The sequence below is a fragment of the Corythoichthys intestinalis genome, chromosome 6, assembly GCF_030265065.1.
Source record: "Corythoichthys intestinalis isolate RoL2023-P3 chromosome 6, ASM3026506v1, whole genome shotgun sequence".
Taxonomy (NCBI): Eukaryota; Metazoa; Chordata; class Actinopteri; order Syngnathiformes; family Syngnathidae; genus Corythoichthys; species Corythoichthys intestinalis.
Window position 1 is genome coordinate 25,541,017 of NC_080400.1, and position 19,066 is coordinate 25,560,082.

Here is a 19,066-nt window from a genome sequence, read left to right on the forward strand (position 1 = left end):
TTCTATTCTAAATTATTATTAAAGGCCACAACTTCCTCTCAAGCCAGATATTAGGTGCACCTTTACATTACAATGATACAATCGTAGAATTATTTTTCTGGTGTTAGTGGTGCACTGGATTAAAGTGCTTGGGTTGCCATCATATATTCTCTATCATTTATTCTTCTTTCTGTTGTTCTAAAAGCAAAAGCACCATGTTTTGATAACCGCTTTAAAGGTAGGCATCTTTGTTGACATATTTTCTGCGCAGTTGGTTGGGTGTTAGTAACTGATTTAAATGTATAGAAAGATCTTTGTTGACATACACTACCGTTCAAAAGTTTGGGGTCTAAGCGACCCCAAACATTTGAACAGTAGTGTATCATAAGGGATTTTTCATTATGTACACTACGGTATTGCACATATTTTCAGCGCATGCACAGTTGGTTGGGTGGCAAGATGTCACAAACATGATGGTAGGCAAGTGGATGCTGTTTTTTTCCCTTTTGTTGTTTTAATGTTTTAATCAACATTTGCTTGTTGCGTTGTACGTTGGCTATATGTTGTATTGTCCCGATCTGTACTAAGTACCGGTATCAACGCTAAAAATTTTTGGAGTATCGGATTTGGTGATAAGATCGGATCCGACCTAGTAGTCGCGTGCTTTCAGTAACATCTTGCTTTTCGGATGCCATAAATCAAACCACTAGGCAAATATGTCCGCTGACTGAGACTACTGCTAGAAACTAATGATAGTAACAGGGCATTGAGTAATATTATTAAGCGAGCAGCAAAGCTCAGAAAAAAACAAGATTTTTTTTAGTTTTTATTTTTACTGTTCTAAAAACATCGGATCTGCATCGGCTCTGTATCGGCACACATATCTTGAAACAAATCGGACCGGAAGTTTAAAAAAATCAGAATTGGGACATCCTTAGTTGTACCTTTAAGCTTGAACAATGAATGGATTGTTCACTATGTTTCAAAGTTGAATTGTTACATTTTTTGTTGAAATTTATTTATTTTTCGTAGAGCAGAGATAATCAACTTGGTGCCCGCAGGCATCAGCTAAACCCCTAGATCACAAAAGTAACCCATTTATGTTCTAAAAATAGCTCACCACGGCTGCAAATTGTAACAGGCATGAAAATCTCTCACCTTTCGGTGAAATTTGCCATTTTGAAGTCAAAAGGGGTGACCTACGTGAATCGTATAGATCTGAGGAAAACGTTTTTAAGGGGGTGGGGGAAGGCATGTGCCGGTTTCCGGTGTCATGGTTTACCATGGTATGAAAACGTCGCTGTTTCAAAACCACTAAAATTATCTTTCACACCGTAGGACGGGATTCGCTATTATTTTTCATGTGTCAAAAATGCAGCCAAAAGTTGCGCGGCAGCGCTCACCCCTTCCCCTGTTGCTTTGTGTGTCAGTGACGCTATTCCAGCGAACCCAAAAACAAAACACAAGGCGTACTTTTCTTCAATTTATTGAGCTCTCAAATCTCGGTAACTGAAATATACAAAATAAATACATTTAAAACGTTGTACAATAGTATTTTTCCATATGTGAGTAGCTTCAACTGATTAGCACCATGAAAAAGTTCGCCAAAAACAACACATTCTCCTTTCAAATTCAAAATACAAACTAATTAAAAACTTACAAAGACGAATGTTAGCCTAGGCATAGCTGGAAGAGCAACTTCGTCGAGGTTTTAAGTGTCACAACCGCTTAGTGAGAAACAAGCTTGAAGTGCAAAAAAGGATAGCGTCAAAGATCGCTATTTGCGACAGATGATCTTGCCCCAAGCACAAATTCACATTCGCTGGACGAGGAGAGGTCTCACTCCCAATATTTTTTTCAGATGAATACATTTGCCAGCATATTGGATTTGGTAAGTAACGGTTTCAATCCTTCTCATATTTTGCTGTATAACAAAGTTACTGCCGTTTGTTGCAACTTGCGTCGAACACTGCCAGAGCTAGTCAAATCTCCAGTGAAAAAATAGCTCCCATTAAGTTAGCGTCAAGCTTGTGTATTTAACGGTAATATAAAAGAAGAAACACAAGCTTCTTTGTAATATCGCTGTAATTGGTATTTCGGGGACGTGTGGCGCCTTTTTTTCAGTGCAACATTCGTGCACAGTGTTAAACACCTAACTCGTTCAGCTTCAAAGTAAACTTTGTTTCTAAATAAAACATGGCCTGCGCAAGGTATATGTGTCTGTGGTGCCACCTGCAGATTACTGAAACACATTGTGTTTAGACAGAGCTCAATATTTTGTTGGGTTGTACAGTGTACCGGTGTTCGGCAATGGCGTACCGCAAGCAACACGTCACTTCCGCTCATTAATATTCATGACATTAGCTACTGTTGCTAAGTAGGGACAAGCCACCGTTTGTCCCTAATAGGAAATGAACGGAAATCATGTACGAAGGACATGTTTACAGAGCTAAACCTACCAATTCTCTTCGAAAATGATGTGCGTGGTGCCAAATTCACTGGCAAAGATGTGGACGAACATAAAAATGTTCAGTTAAAGAGATGGCTTGAGTGTCGAAGGCTGAAAAAGACGAAAAAAACGAGCCGACCTATGCATAGCTTTAGCTTTTTATCGACGCGACTGACAATGACATTCTCCTGTTTCAACAAGCTATCCTTTACCATCAGCCCTGGCTTTCTTATATATCCTCTGGTTGTCCTACGTCTCTTACCGTTCTTGGGGGTAATTTAGTTAGATTTGTGTAGCGATTGCAAATGCTACTCAGTGACAGCCAACGAACACTTTTATTTTTTTCATTGATAGCACATCTTAAGTCTATAATTTATTTACACTTCCCCCTTACTAAAGTTGTTGTTTTTTTATATATATAACAGAAACGGTAACAGTGGCAGTCAGATACCATTGTAATTCTTTTCAGGTCATTCATTGTCAGACAGAAACAGTACGGCACAACGTTACGTTACGCTAAAAAAATAAGTTAAAAATATAAAAATGGCTTACCTTTTTGTCCTCTGCAAGACCATGCCAACCCAACATAATTTTTACTGCATATGAAATGTGAATGGATTCACCGAGCTGGTGTTAAAAGTCCGCGCAAGTTGATTCGGTCTTCACATTTTTTCCTCCCGAGTTTTTGGTTTCCGGAATTGTATGAAGAAAACATCCTTCATGTGTCGTAATGTCTAGAGTCATTTCTACAAGTTCCAAAAAAGCAATGCGTTATAGGCATGTTTGTGTTTGAAAGATTACCGGAGAAAAGTAGCACAAATTACGTTGTGTCTATGCGAGGGCGGGTTTATAATGTCCCACTTAGGCTTTACAACCGCTTTACGATGCGACGTCACGGTCTAAAAATAGCCTGTGCGCGGTACGCCATTCCTTGTTACATGGTGAAACGTCCTACACAATGCTCAGCGCGCTTGCGCAAACATTCGCACGCATGCGCACATCAGTTAAAAGCGGCGAGTACTCACTATTTTTGTTTTTACTGAGTTTTTTATGACCTTTTCATTCCCGCAAAAATACTTTTTGCATGTATTACCCTCCCACATTTTTAACCATTATGTTTTTTTTGTGGTAGCTTTAAAGCAGTTGACCACATTAGTCACGTAGCGTATTTAAACCGTCCTTATTTGATATAACTACATTTAAGTCTTTCTTAAAGAATATTTTGGTACGTTCTGCCTGTATGCATCTAAACTAAACAAGTTGAGAGCACACGGTAGTACTTTGGGTGTCAAATTTGCCTCGGATACCGTAGGACGTTTTGCCGTTGTAGACATTTTGGCAAAACGCCGGAACATATGTCCTCCACACTGTTCTCACCTTTTTAACCCCTGACCCATTTTCATGCCTGTTGTAATGTGTGATTTTATTTTTAATGGAACAAGTATTGCATTTTTAAAAATAAACTGTACATTTTCATTGGGAACACAGTAATTTTAAACCCTATTTTTCTCAAAAATACTTTTTAGAGCTTTATACCGTGATATCATGATATTTTTGCTCAAAGTTATCATGCTGTGAGAAGCTGATATCAACCCATGCCTAGTATAGATTGGCATGGTGTGGTTGTGATGTGGTGGGTGTTTTTCTCGATGATAGTGTTTCAGATTAAGTACTCTGGCTGTTGCGTGCGGCAGATCTTAAAGCAGATTTGCTGCCAAATCTTGGGCTAAGAATCTCTGTGTGGAAGCTCAATTTTGTTAATCTAGAAAACTAATATCTAACTATGAATGAATGGATGTTACAATCATATAATTCTCCAAGCTGAGTGAGTATAAGCAACAGAAAAGTCCATGAATTCCTTGTTTTTGCTACTTATAAGATTAGCATTAAAGAATTGTACTTCCCATTTGTTGATGTGGGATTTCCACATTGTTGCCCATGACCTTTTGAAGCCCGCGGGGCTGCGCAGCTCTGTTTGTGCAAATCCTCCTCGGCTAGGAACTCGGGGTGAAAGTGGCTCAGGTGGTTTGAATAGGCTTGCGCAAAAGGAGAGCTGATTGCGGGGTCTCGAGACAGAAAAGTGGAAACTGTTAGCACATTGCAAAGTTTCCCACTGCTTTTGCAGAAAATCCAATCACTTCCTCATCTTGGGCACACGGTGACAACAAAGAACCAAAAATAGTTGTATGAGTCACCAGCAAAAGGAACATGCAATTGTTGTTCCTCAGCACTCTCACATGCTGTATTATATTTGCATCGACATGCGAAAGGAACACTTCCATAAACGAGAAGAAGCTTTATTACTGCTGTCCTTTTCACATCATGGGAGTGCACACTCAGCGGTGTCGAATGATTAAAGTGACCAGCGCAGTCTCCTTCCTGGCTGGTGCATGATGACACAGCAGAGGCCTGCTGACCATACACACACCCTACTGTCCCATCAAATAATTGATTAAAATATAGATGTGTGCATGAACCTTCTTGAAAATCTATTTACATACATTAGCAGTGTTGGGCATGTTACTTTAAAAAAGTAATTAGTTATAGTTACTCACTACTTCTTCCAAAAAGTAACTGAGTTAGCAACTGAATTACTCTATAGTAAAAGTAACTAGTTACCAGGGAAAGTAACTATTTCTGTTACTTTAAAAAGAATTTGTTGTATGTCAAAAAATTTGAAATTTTCTGAGCAGTATTCGAGTCAGTTGAATAGAGAAGAACAGACAGGTAGTTGTGTTATAGAACCTTGTAATATTTATGCACCTCACCAGCAACAGATTTATCCTACGCTTGAAGTGCAACACAAATAAAAAGATTTGAATTGCTTACCACAGATGTCAACAAAAGCTTTGGCCCGGGACATAAATTACACTTTACATGCACGTTCTTTCCTTTAATTTCGACCAACTTGAAATAGTGTTTATATCTCCACCTCGTAAAGGACAAATTTTCCTCTGAATGCTCTGCCATCATATCCCTCTGCATCTGTTTTGCGTGTGTGTGTTTGCCGCACGCACTGTTCCGGTTTGTGTGTGAAAACACCGGCTCTGAAGTTTTTTGTTTTTTTGTTTTAAACAAACTTTATTAACAACAAATACACATATACAAACACAGGGCGAGACAATTCACATATAAACAACCGGCTCTGACGTACGTGCGCTATTAGGCTCGAGCGTTTACGTCACAGAATGGGGGATCACGTGAGATTTAACAACAACGCCCTTACGACCCTTACGAGCAAGCCCAAGACAAATGGAGTAAAGATGTTGACGGGCTTCCACAATTACGCGAAGTGGACATTCTGCTTTATTTATTGTTTGGTGTATGTTACTAAACTCAACCCCGAAATTACAAATCGCTACAAAGCTACAAACAGTTTTGCTGCGGATGGGTGCAGGACCTGCACATTATGACTGTATCAAACGGTAACTCCATCGTTATTTTCATTGCCATGAACCTGAATGCACCCCAAGTCTTTGATGACAAATAAACAGAGCAGAGTAGACTCGCTACGGCTGGTAGTTTCTTCAATTTATTCAAAGTAAGTAACGCACCGCTTTTGACCGTCATTAACGATAACGGTGTTGTAACGGCGGAAAAAATAATTAGATTACCCTGTTACTGAAAAAAATAACGCCGGCGTTATTTATAACGGTGTTATTCCCAACACTGTACATTTGTAATACTGTGCAAAAGTCTCAGGTAAGATGTTATCCTTTCAACTGTCTTGTACTGTACAAGCTGACTTTGGTACAACCAGTGTGGGTTTAGTTCCCACTCAGTGATGGTGTAAATGAGAGTGGTATAGAAAATGTTTTCTTCATTTTCTCCCAATGCTTGTGTGGGTTTTCCCCAGGGTACTTTGGTTTCCTTTCCTCCCACACTCCAAAAACATGCATGAAAAGTTCACTGAAGACTCCCAAATTATCCATAGGTGAGAGTTCTAGCATAAATTGACTGTTTATTACTTTTAACTGGTTTACAGGGTTTACTATGCTGCTCGTTCAAAGGTCATTGGACTTTTAAATGGACTTTTGCTACTACAGGTTTACTTTTTGAAAGAGTTCTCTTCATACAGAAGTGGTCATATAACGCACAAAGGAAAGCCATAGTCCCTTACACTAACCATTAGTCAATTACAATAAATATTTAAAATTAAAAACAGTAAGTACGAGGCGTGCCCGGATCAGTTTTCTGGCCGATCATTGATCACTGATCTTTGAAAACTCTGACCTGGCGATCTTGTTTTTTCCCGATCACGAGTTTTTTGGGAACCAACAGCCTGCCCCTTTAATATTCCAATCAATCTTATTTTATTGGAAAACACTGACCGTTACTTGTGAACCAAGACTGTCTTTTTCAACTTCACATGCAGAAGATCTCTAAAATAACTGAAAAGATAAAAACTTTAATAAATTATAACTTAATTTACCAAAAATTAAAATGTAAGTTGCATTTTTCTTTACATAACAAAAATTGCAAGGATTGAGAAAATAATGAATAAAAAAAAAATAATAATAAATTTAAAAAATTATAAAAAATAAATACTTTTTCCGGAGAAGCTACTGAATCATATCAGGTGTCTAAGTCTTTATTTCTTTTTTTAATCTTAGTGCCTTTTAATGGTGAAACAGTTTGAATTTGAGCCAATAGCGTACCGCACAAAACACGTCACCTTTGCTCATTAATATTTATGACGTCAGCAACGGTTGCTAGGGGGATCAAACTCGTCTTGTCACTCATGCTAGATGCTTTTAAATAGTGTACGAACGATATGTTTACTGAGCTAAACCTACCAATTCTGTTCGAAAATGATGTCCCTGCTGCCAAATTGACTGGTAAAGATGTGGAAGAACATACAAATGTTCAGTGAAAGAAGATGGCTTGAGTGTCGAGGGCTGAAAAAGATGGGGAAAAAGAGCCGACCTGATCCAGAGGTAGCTTTTTTATCGACACCTTTTTCTTGTGTGTATTGCCTTACGTCACTGACTATGACATTCTCCTACTTCAACAAGCTATCCACATATGCCCTGTCTACTCTTTCTTATATATTATATCCTCTGGTTGTCTTATATCTGTAACCGTTCTTGGGGGTAATTTATATTGCTATTTTTGTGTAGCGATCGCAAATGAAACTCAGTGAAAGCCAAAGAACACTTTTCATTTTTTCTTTAATGGCAAATCTTAATTCTATTAATTTATTTACACTTCCCCTCTTACTAAAGGTTTTTTTTTTTTTTTTTTTTTTTTACAACAGAAAAGGTAACAACAGTGGCAGTCAGATACCATTTTAATTTTTTTCAGGTCATTCATTGTCAGACAGAAGCAGCACGGCAATACGCCACACTAAAAAATAAGTAAGAATATGAAAATGGCTTCGCCTCTTCGGGCAGGTTGTGGCAGGAAATGAATCAGCATTGCCATCTGTAGGACCATGGCTCCCAACAAAATGTTTATTGCATATGAAGGTGAATGGCTTCACCTTGCTGGCGTTAAACTGGTCTTTTGGACGTCCGCACAAGTTGATCCATTGTTCACATTTTTTCCTCGTGTGTTTTTGGCTTTGGGAAACGTATTGGGAAAATTTCCTTCATATCTTGTAATGTCTACAGTCGTTTCTACAAGTTCCATAGCAGCAGTGTTTACTTGGCATGTTCTTTTTTGAAAGATTACCAGCAGAAAACAAGCAGTACTAGCATTATATGCAAGCGTACTTCGATGTTGACCCCCTTCCGGTTTACGATGGTGACGTCACGCAGCCTTGCGGTCTAAAAATAGCATTAATGCGGCAGCCTATTGTGTGCATTCTCTAAACAAATATTAACTGACTGAATTCACTTACAAAGGAAAGACAGTAATGAGACCATCTAGCGGGTGCAAAACAATTACCACACAGTGCATATCTGGACTGTCAATACAAATTCCACTCCTTGACGCATTAAACTTAGCCACGAGCGGCAGACGTTACAATTCTAAATATGTTGGGGTCGCAATGCACTCACATGCTCATATTAATGACTGCAAATGTCCGCGGCCAAATGCTAACTGACTTATGTTGCTAACTGACTCTTCACAAAGGGCAAGATTGATTTTTTTGTGTGTTTGTGTGTGTGTGTGTGTGTGTGTGTGTGTGTGTGTGTGTGTGATCAAATGATCATCCATCCCCCCAAATTTATTAAATCGGCCCCAAGTGTTCCCCAACAGATCGACCAGTGTACATTTAGTATGTACTGTGCTAACTTAAATTAGTTCCGCTTGACGACATATTTTTAGGCGGCTGTGCAAAGAACTTCATTGTATGCTGCTCATAACCTCAAAATGTATGTCATTACCTTTGTAAATAATGTTTGAAAAAATGCATAACTATAAATACAGAGACAGCATGGAAATTGCTATACAGGTGTAAAAAAGCCTGGTATGTTGAATATCTTCTATTTCAGTGAAATACAAAGTGCAGATCTCAGCCAAGGCCATTCCCAATTTAGATCGTAAGCCAATTTGAAAGATATTCTGAGGAACCGCCGTGAAAAGGCATTCTTCAAAACCTGACTCCACAAGGTCATAACTTCAAACTGTAAGTATATTATTAAGACTACGCCCTGAAGAGATCTACTGTATGGATGTCAACTTCCTCAATTACTGACTTACTGATATAATGGCAGTTACTATTCCCACTAGAATTACAAGTCGTATCATGTTGGTCATTTTGCAAGGCATTCATTTTAATGGAGTAAAAGGGTCAAAGCCAAGAACTTATATGGTTTGGAACAAGTTCATACCAACGTTTCACATCAGTATGGTTCAGAGGTGGGTAGTAACGCGTTACATTGATTTTCTTGAGTAACTTTTTGGGAAAAATGTACTTCTAAGGGTAATTTTACTAAGTCATACTTTTTACTTTTGCTTGAGTAGATTTGTTTACAAAAAAAACGCTATTCTTACACCGCCACTTTCGGCTACTCTAGTCGTATTATTTTTCCTCTTTATTTTACATATTCGATTTTACTTTTTTTGTGTGCCATAGACACCAGTAGTAGTCGTTGTAACAATAATCACATGACTCCATTATACCAATCAGACTTAAGCTTGCCGTTCTATGATCACGCTGGCCTGTTCCATCATGTGGCGTCTTTAAAGCACCGTAGAAAAAAATAAATATTTGACATAGAGCGCTGCCGTCAACATGACTCGAAAGCGCAGATTTTATCCTCTCTCCTCGTTCTTATTTGGCACCGATTGATCATGGAAAACCGGAGATATGATCCTTTTAGTTTAACAATAGGAAATATATTTTCTCCACTTGAGGGTACTTCTGCTCTTTGGACGAATGATGCTTCATTTCTGTATTTTTTTCTCTCGCCGGAGTTCAATGATTTTTTTTTTCCCTTTGGCTTAATGTGGTTATGTAATAGGTTATAGACTTTATCATTAACTATATTTTGCATTTTTGTAAAGCACTTTGAGAACCTCTCGGGTTTTTGTAAATGACTATATAAATAAATTTGATTATATTTGAGTCTTCTTCAAAGTATAATAATAACAGTTCCTATATATAACTGTGCTGAGAAAAAAATACAATTGTTTTAAAAAAAAACAAAAAAACAAAAAACATTGTGAACAAATACTCATAATTTTACTCATTACTTGAGTATTCTTTTCACCAAATACTTTTCTAATTGTACTTGAGTATATTTTTGGGATGACTTACGTTTACTTGTAGAATATTATTTATTATTATTTTTATATAGAAATATTTTTGACAAAATGTAAAAAAGTTTAATAGAAAAACATGACATTACATGAAATAAAAGAATCTAATAAAAACAAAGTCAACATGGAGCCTGGCAACTGGTACGTAAATAGATGGATTCAACTTAATTTAATCAATTCATTTACATTTTCTTTAATTCATAGATTGCTATTTCCACCACCTCAAAATAAGCATGTTATGCAGAAAAACTCAATATTTTTAATGTTTCTAATTGGTTAGATCAGCAGCCATGAATGCTTCTTCATTTTCCTTAGAGATGGGGGGGGGGGGCTCTGCCTGCCGCAGGCTTACCGGAAGCGGTGCATGGGCAGGTTTTTGCTTGACATTTGATCCTCAGACAGGAATTGTGGGTGTGGATGGTGGCCAGGATCAAGATGAGAACGCTGTTACTCCAGACAGATCAGCTGATAAGCCTCCACCAGACCATCAGTCTCCTCACACACGCATAGAAACACCCTTTGGATGTATTCAGATTATCCTTGGCAGAGGGCAAATGGAGGGCAGGCTCTTTGATCACATGATGTAAACGCTTCCTGTTTTGTGTCTGTTGCAGTCCAATGATGGCGTGAAAAATTGGCCTTCTTCTTGCTGTGTTTGAGTGCTTTTCAGACTGGGGGCGGGGGGTGTGGCTCGACACGCCATGACTCATTTGGGCCCCTAATTATCATGCATGAAGGACCATTTTGAGGCCTGCTCACCATACAACCAAAGACAGGTCGTCTAATGGTTACGTTTGAAACTATTTTAACGTTAAGTATGGTATCTTACAGTAAAAGAGTTATTTTTACCTAGGACCCTTGTCAATTGTATGTTGTAAAGTGGTGTTATTTTTTGTCTTACTAGTCTAGTAACATAGAATTGAACTAATTAGGAAGCTTTTCATTGAAAGGAAACTATTACAGCTATTTCACTGGGATATGGAAGAAAATTAATGCTAAATTGCTAATCTAAACATATTTATTTGTTTTAAAGAAAAGACAATAAAAAGAGTATAAACATAGGAAAGCCTGCGTGCTGGTTGTGAGTGTTATTATTAGGAGTGGGAACCTGTTGTTACTTCACGATACGATACGATTTGCGATACAAAGCTCACGATAACGTAATCTGACGATATGGCGATACAACGATTATCGATACATTGGTCAGGAGATCATTCTAGGATGTTCTAAAAACAACTCATACACAGAAAAACAAGCTTCTGCTGTGAATTGGAATGAGTTTCCATCCCTTCCACTTCAAATGGATTGAACGTCTATGGCCGTCATTGGCAGCCATTGCCAGGCAATGAGGTAATTTTGGGCCATTTAAGGTCAATTACCTGTTGATTTTCAGTTACTTCCTGTTGATTTGGGGGTATTTTATGGGTCATTTCGTGTTTATTTTGAGTTACAGAACAGGAAGTGACCTGGGAATCACCCAAATGATTAGGTAGTGACTCAAACGCAACAGGAAATGACCTGTAAATTAACAGCAAGTGACCTGTAAATGCCCCCAAAAATCGGACAGAATGACTGCGAATGCTCTGGTGTCGAATTAGTGCTGCAACGATTAATCAATTAACTCGAGAATTCGATTAGAAAAAAATGATTCAAATTACATTTTGCTGCTTCGGGTATTCGTATAATTAAAGTTGCGTTGTAATGGTTTGTTTTGAAAATGTTTGTATTTATTTTCATTGATTTGGGTGGCTACACGGCCCTCTAGTCTACCTCATTTCACATGGCTTAATCCATCTGCTCCCTGTTAAGACCAACATAAGCTAGGTTTTTGTTTGAGCTAATGATTTTTTTGAATGCATTCGTAATTTAGTTTAAAGGTATATTTTGCCATTTTTTGTGGGAATATATGTCTTAGCCATTTGTTAAGAACATTGTAAAAAAGCGTTAGCATTTTAGCTATCAGACTTTTGCTACGCATGTTAGCTGAATGTTCTTTTCTTGTACATATATCCTCTTTTTATATATATATATGTATATATATACCGTGTGAGGTTCAGCCCAGGTATTTTAATTTTTTATGTTCCTTATCCGATTACTCGATTATTCGAAATAGTTTATCGGTTAATCGGCTACTAAAATAATGGATAGCTGTAGCTCTAGTTTGAATGTACGAACGTTCCCAGTCTAAATGGATTGGGCGTCAAGCACCGTCAATGGCAGCCTTAGAGTTACCCGAGACACTATTATGGTGGAAGATTTTGATAGCAACTTGTTGGTCCCCTTTTTAAAAAAAAAAAAAAAAAATTTTAAAGACTGAAACCTTTTTAAAACGATATCTCGAGTCTTGGCAGGAGCATATCGATAACCTTTTGGGATACAAAGTAGTTGCTATTGCTCGGGATTGCTACATCTATCACTACTGCTTTCTTCTGATGCTTATCCACCACCACCACGTCAGGCTGGTTGGCCTTCACCAGTTTGTCTGCCTGCATCTGGAAGTCCCACAGGATCTTGGCTCAGTTGTTCTCGACCACCTTTGAAGGTGTTGCCCACTTGCCCACCTCGACTCTGGGGTCTCCTGTGCGTACTCGGCACAGATGTTCCAAAGCCCTTCAAGCTATATGCCTATACCTCAGAATGAACAGAACAATCATTGATAGAGTATTACCGGCTCGAACGTTGCTCGGGTTAACAAGGTTCACGTCAGGTGTTGGGGGACCAGGACAACCTGATGTCAAGTGGGCGACTGGAACAAGACATATATATCATCTAACACAAAAATGGTTTGGAGAATATCTCTTTGTGAGGTGAGGTATTGTACCCATCACCTTATTTAAAGTATATATATGCAATCAAGCTTCTTGAACACACATATATACACATTGAAAAGATTGATAGTGGAAAAAAATCAAAAATAACATTGAAAAAAGTATTTTCAAAAATATTGACAATAAAGTAGTTCAGTTAAATTCTTTCAGGCATGCCACTCAGTTCCCCCTTAAACAGGACAAAGGGCCGCGTCATACATTACGTCACACAGCCCACTCTTCCTCTGTTTGCGCTGTCAGCCTGTCACTCTTCCCAACTTGCTGACTCAACCGGAGAAAACAGCGACACATCTGGCTCATCCTCTTCTTCGAGTTGATGAAATGTTCTCTTACCTTGCACTAAATTTAGTTTTTGACTTATTCCCCACGTTTCAAAGTCGTTCGCTCAATCCAACCGGCTGTCGGTCGCTACCTCTTCGTAGGCGGCGCCTCGCTCAGCAATTTATTAAAGATGTTCACATTACGTCCGTCCTTCATGACCTCACAATGGCTCCTGGGATATGTAGTCTTTCGTGGTGCTTTTGGTTTTGAAAAAGGACAAGAAATGATGGAAATATGGACATAAACACATGGTCCATGCAGCGTTTTGATGCTTATTTATGAGGGCTATAAAACTCTAAAACTCAAATGACATTATCTTCCGTTTTACTTGGTCGATTGACTTCAAGTAAAAACAATTTGAAATAAGACCAACCAGCGGCACGTGGGTGACGTAATTACAGCGTGACGAGGCTTTAAAGGTGATATGCATAATTTTGTCGCCGCCGACACATTCGGTGGGTTAAATGGTAATGATAAATGGAGAAACACTTTTCGACTTTTCCCATTTTTAAGGCCCTCAAAGCTCTACACACTATATCCTCACCTACCTACTGGTGACGCAGCACCAAGCGCAACATTGGGTTTAGTATCTTGCTCAAGGATACTTAGATGAGGTCATCAGGGCGGAGAATTCAGGGAAAAATTCAGGGAGCTATTATCTTAGTTTTTATTTAATTTTACAAGATGTGCTGATGAGCCTGAGAACTCCCTGCATTTTTGTTGTATTGTATTTTCTGTGGAAACTTTTCAGTGAGCTATTTATTTAACCTTTTATTCAACTTTATAAGAGATGTTTCTGAGTTTAGGAAATTCAGGCACTTCTGGAGATATTATTTTCTATTTGTGTGATTCAATAAACATTTGCTATTTGTGTGATTCAATAAACATTTATTTTCTATTTGTGTGATTCAATAAACATGCTGTAGGCATTTCAATGAAGTTCAGTGTTTGCATTATTCAATTTTTTTACACCAATCTTTACACTTTTACTCCAAATGAATATCGGCTCCAAAAGATGGTTATTGGCCCCTCTAACAACTAATAATCGTTATCGGTCTTGAAAAACACATATCGGTTGATCGCTAGTGCATATATATTTAATGTGCTGTAGTCATTATGACATTATTGACCAAATATTTCTTAAGTTATCTTATGTGCACCTTTCACTTAAATCTTCTCTTTTTTCAGTCTTCAAAAGCAAAGGTGAGCATCCCTTTGACAGCTATTGTAGAGGTGAGGACGACAATGCCCTTGGAGATGCCTGACAAAGATAATACATTTGTCCTAAAGGTAAGAACTGAGCAACACTCTGTAATTCACGTCTTCAAGCACAAGTCTAACTTTTGACTTATGACTCCATAGGTGGAGAACGGGGGCGAATACATCCTGGAAACCATCGACTCACTGCAGAAAAACTCTTGGGTCGCAGACATCCAGGACTGCATAGACCCTGGGTAAACCTCCGCATAAATATTTGCTAAGGAAGGACGAAAGCAAGCAAGGGTGGGGGCAGAGGCATGAAACATACAGCCATTAATCATTCAATTAGCAGAGGTTTTGACAGGCTTCCTTTACAAAAACTCTAACACACACAGCAATGACTGAGATTCTTGCATGTTGATGGAGCAACAGCAACTTTTATTTGTAGGGTGTGTTTGGACATGCTGCTGTTTGTTTACATTCTGTTCTGGTCATTCCGGCGTGCTCGTACACAGGGACAGCGGCGACGACATCGAGCTGGCGTCGTGTCCGCACGGTCAGGCCTCATCCAAAGACTGCTCCATGGTGGCCTCGTGCAGCTGCGAGCTGCTTTCCGAGGGTAAGACCCGTCGTCAGGTTCGCATGTACTGTTAATGTCTCATAAATGACAGAAACAAACTTGTTTAGGTGTGTACCGAGCTCCCGAGAGGTTATGTGTGGCAGCAGAGCATTACAGTGCCCCCTCAGTGCGTTGCAGGGAACCCCCTTTCACCCAGCATCCATCCCATATGCCTTTGGAGCGCTTCCTCCAGTCCCCAGAGGCCCAGAGCGCCAACAATGCTGCAGGTAATAATTTCGACACTCCTTCTAGAATCTTTTTCGCTATTTAGGAAGTCAGTCTCAAAAATCTCTGTTTGGCAGGCGAGGGATCGAAGGAGCCAGAGGTTGACGCTAGCCTCACAGGTTACCCATGGTTTCACGGGACACTGTCGCGTGTCCGTGCGGCACAGCTGGTGCTGGCGGGCGGGGCGAGGAGTCACGGGCTCTTCGTGATACGGCAAAGTGAGACGCGGCCCGGCGAGTACGTCCTAACCTTCAACTTCCAGGGCAAAGCCAAGGTGAGCAATGACAATGAAAATTGTAAAGCTAAAATGTCCTTCCAGATTTGGAGGATATTTTGGCTCTTTTATTCTTGAATAATAAGAATAAAAGAAGCGTTCACTTCTCTGGTTTTTAGCTACATAATAGCTAATAATAGATCATAAAACTACAGTATCAGTCTTTTTCTCAGGCGTAGAAGCTAACTGTATAGCTAGCTGTTATTGCTTCGTCAGAGGACAAATTAAATTTTTTTCTGATCATATGCATGACAGGGTCATATTAGGTAGAGTGAGACATTCAGTCAAGGCTAACTATTTGTTAAAAATAGAAGCAATGGCATAAATTGTGTTGACCCATTTTTTCGAAAGCTGTTTGATGATTTCAAGACTGTAATATCATGTGATTTACTGCTTTTTCTACCATGGAAAAAAGTTTATGGTTGCGCGGTTGCGTGCATGTTGTATATCGACATTAGTACAATATAATTTCCACTAATAATATGACAGTCCTGGCCAAAAGTATTGGCACCCATGCAATTCTGTCAGATAATGCTTAATTTCTCCCAGATAATTATTGCAATCACAAATGCTTTGGTAGTAATATCTTCATTTATTTTGCTAACAATGAAAAAACACAAAAGAGAATGAAAAAAAAATCAATCATTATCATTTTACACAAAACTCCAAAAAATGGGCCAGACAAAAGTATTGGCACCCCTCAGCCTAATACTTGGTAGCACAACCTTTAGACAAAATAACTGTGAACAACCACTTCCGGTATCCATCAATAAGATTCTTACAAAGCTCTGCTGGAATTTTAGACCATTCATCTTTGGCCAACTGCTCCAGGTCTCTGAGATTTGAAGCGTCCCTTTGCCAAACTGCCATTTTCAGATCTCTCCACAGGCGTTCTATGGGATTCGGTTCTGGAGTCATTGCTGGCCACTTTACAAGTCTCCAGTGCTTTCTCTCAAACCATTTTCTAGTGCTTTTTAAAGTTTGTTTTGGGTCATTGTCCTGCTGGAAGAACCATGATCTCTGAGGGAGACCCAGCTTTCTCACACTGGGCCCTACATTGTTCTGCAAAATTTGCAGAATAACGTATAATTGCATTGCAATAATTGCAGAATTTGTCTTCAGGCTTCATAATGCCATGCACATGGTCAAGCAGTCCAGTGCCAGAGGCAGAAAAGCAACCCCAAAACATCAAGGAACCTCCACCATGTTTGACTGTGGGGACCGTGTTCTTTGCTTTGAAGGCCTCGCGCTTTTTCCTGTAAACTCTATGTTGATGTCTTTTCCCAAAAAGCTCTACTTTTGTCTCATCTGACCAGAGAACATTCTTCCAAAACGTTTTTGGCTTTCTCAGGTAAGTTTTGGCAAACTCCAGCCTGGCTTTTTTATGTCTGTGGGTCAGAAGTCAGGTCTTCCTGGGTATCCTACCATAGAGTCCCTTGTCATTCAGACGCCGACGGATAGTACGGGTTGACACTGTTGCACCCTCGGACTGCGGGACAGCTTGAACTTGTTTGGATGTTAGTCGAGGTTCTTTATCCACCATCCGCACAATCTTTTGTTGAAATCTCTCGCCAATTTTTCGTAGCCCATGCTTCTTCACAGTTTTGCTTCTTGAGTCCTCATATAGTTCTTTGGTCTTTTTTTTCCACGCTCAATGTGGTACACACAAGGACACAGGACAGAGGTTGAGTCAACTTTAATCCATTTATACTGGCTACAAGTGTGATTTAGTTATTTCCACCACCTGTTATGTGCCACAGGTCAGTAACAGGTGGTGTTAATTACACAAATTGGAGAAGCATTACATGATTTTTCAAAGGGTGCCAATACTTATGTCTGGCCCATTTTTGGAGTTTTGTGTAAAATGATAATGGCCTGATTTTTTTGTCCATTTTCCTTTGTGTGTTTTAATTGCAAGCAAAATAAATGAAGATATTACTACAAAAGCACTCGTAACTGCAATCAATTTCTGGGAATAAATTATCTGACAGAATTGAAGGGGTGCTAATACTTTTGCCAGCGCTATATGTTTATTAAAACAAATGTTCCCGCAGTTACAAGACACAATTATGAAACAAATAATACCCAAAAATGTTCATTTAAATTTTATTTTAATCGTATAATTTGCGATTTAATATGATCGTTGATGGAGTGGGACAAGAGAAAAATGGCGCTGAAAAAAAAAAAAAAAAAAAAAATTTCAAGAATCTTTTCTTACTTCTTTTTGCTCAGGACAAGTACATTTACTCAGAAACTGCATTATTTAGCATTTTGTATATATGATAATTAAAAACTTGAAGTCAGGAACATAATGACCCCTACATACAGTATTACCTGGGCTAGCAGTGAATGAGTTAATCATCCTGATTAAACAGATATTGCACTGGTAGCTTAGGCAAAAAGACACTTTAAATTGTGCACACAAACAGGCAAACAGCTTAGCTCATGAAGTTTAGCTAATGAAAAAAAGGAGCAAAATATGTTTTGCATTTGTATTTTTCTTCCTCGTCATTTACGTCCACTCACATTATGTAACACGTTTCCTGCTCATTGCATCCTGTCACCCAACCGTGTGGAGGAAGCCGCCAACTCGCCCTGTGTGTCGCACGCTTCCGCCCACCTCTGACCCTCTGTCTCTCCGCGTTTGCTTCAACTATTAACTGAACCGAGCTGTTTGTTTCTCCCTCCTACCACAGCATTTGCGTTTGTCGGTCAACGACAATGGGCAGTGCCACGTCCACCATTTGTGGTTCCACACCGTGTCGGACATGCTGCGACACTTCCATGCTCATCCCATCCCGCTGGAGTCCGGGGGCTCGGCGGACATCACGCTTCGGTCCTATGTTCAAGTACAGAGAAGTGCCAATGCAGGTATGGAAAAACTACACATACGTGCCAGGTTTTAATGCCAATTGTTACATGCCGTACAGCACAATAACGGAAAAAATGACCGAGCGTGGTAAAAATGAAGGTGTCGGGAGCAGGTTGCAGAAAAAGTGTCCAAAATAAACGACAAAGGTTTATTACAAACAAAAATCAAAATGTGCAAAATAATTTAATTACATTCAAAAATAACACAGGCCAAATCCAACAAAAGCATAACTGAACGAACGTGGTCAGCTGTCATCAGGCTGGCCGGCCAGTCTTAAATACCAGGCGATGATGATTAGGCTCAGTTGGGCGATCTGTGAGGAGAAAATGAGGGAGAATGAAAGCATTAAAAAAAAAGACTACGTCCTTGAGCTGTAACACCCTGCGCTCATAAAGACAAAAGGTAACGGCACAAATAACCCAGGACCTACGAGGGCTGCCAAGCAGCAACGAGGGGTCACAACAGGCACACAGACACACACAAAAAAAACCACACACACAAGGAAAAACTAGTCACCAGTCTTGGACAAGGCGTCAGCCGCAACATTGTTCACGCCCTTTTGTGTTTGATTAAAAGCTTATAGCCCTGC

General features: G+C 39.3%; 1 protein-coding gene across 1 annotated transcript in view; it reads left to right on the forward strand.

Moving 5' to 3' along the window:
* The window catches only part of LOC130917444 (SH2B adapter protein 2), a 47,771-nt gene that overhangs the window by 20,803 nt on the left and 7,902 nt on the right, over positions 1 to 19,066 (forward strand). The window contains exons 3-8 of the mRNA XM_057838846.1: positions 14,476 to 14,577; positions 14,650 to 14,741; positions 15,003 to 15,106; positions 15,175 to 15,333; positions 15,409 to 15,605; positions 18,302 to 18,476. Of these exons, the coding sequence (XP_057694829.1) occupies positions 14,476 to 14,577; positions 14,650 to 14,741; positions 15,003 to 15,106; positions 15,175 to 15,333; positions 15,409 to 15,605; positions 18,302 to 18,476 (829 nt within the window). The remainder of the gene's footprint in view (positions 1 to 14,475; positions 14,578 to 14,649; positions 14,742 to 15,002; positions 15,107 to 15,174; positions 15,334 to 15,408; positions 15,606 to 18,301; positions 18,477 to 19,066) is intronic.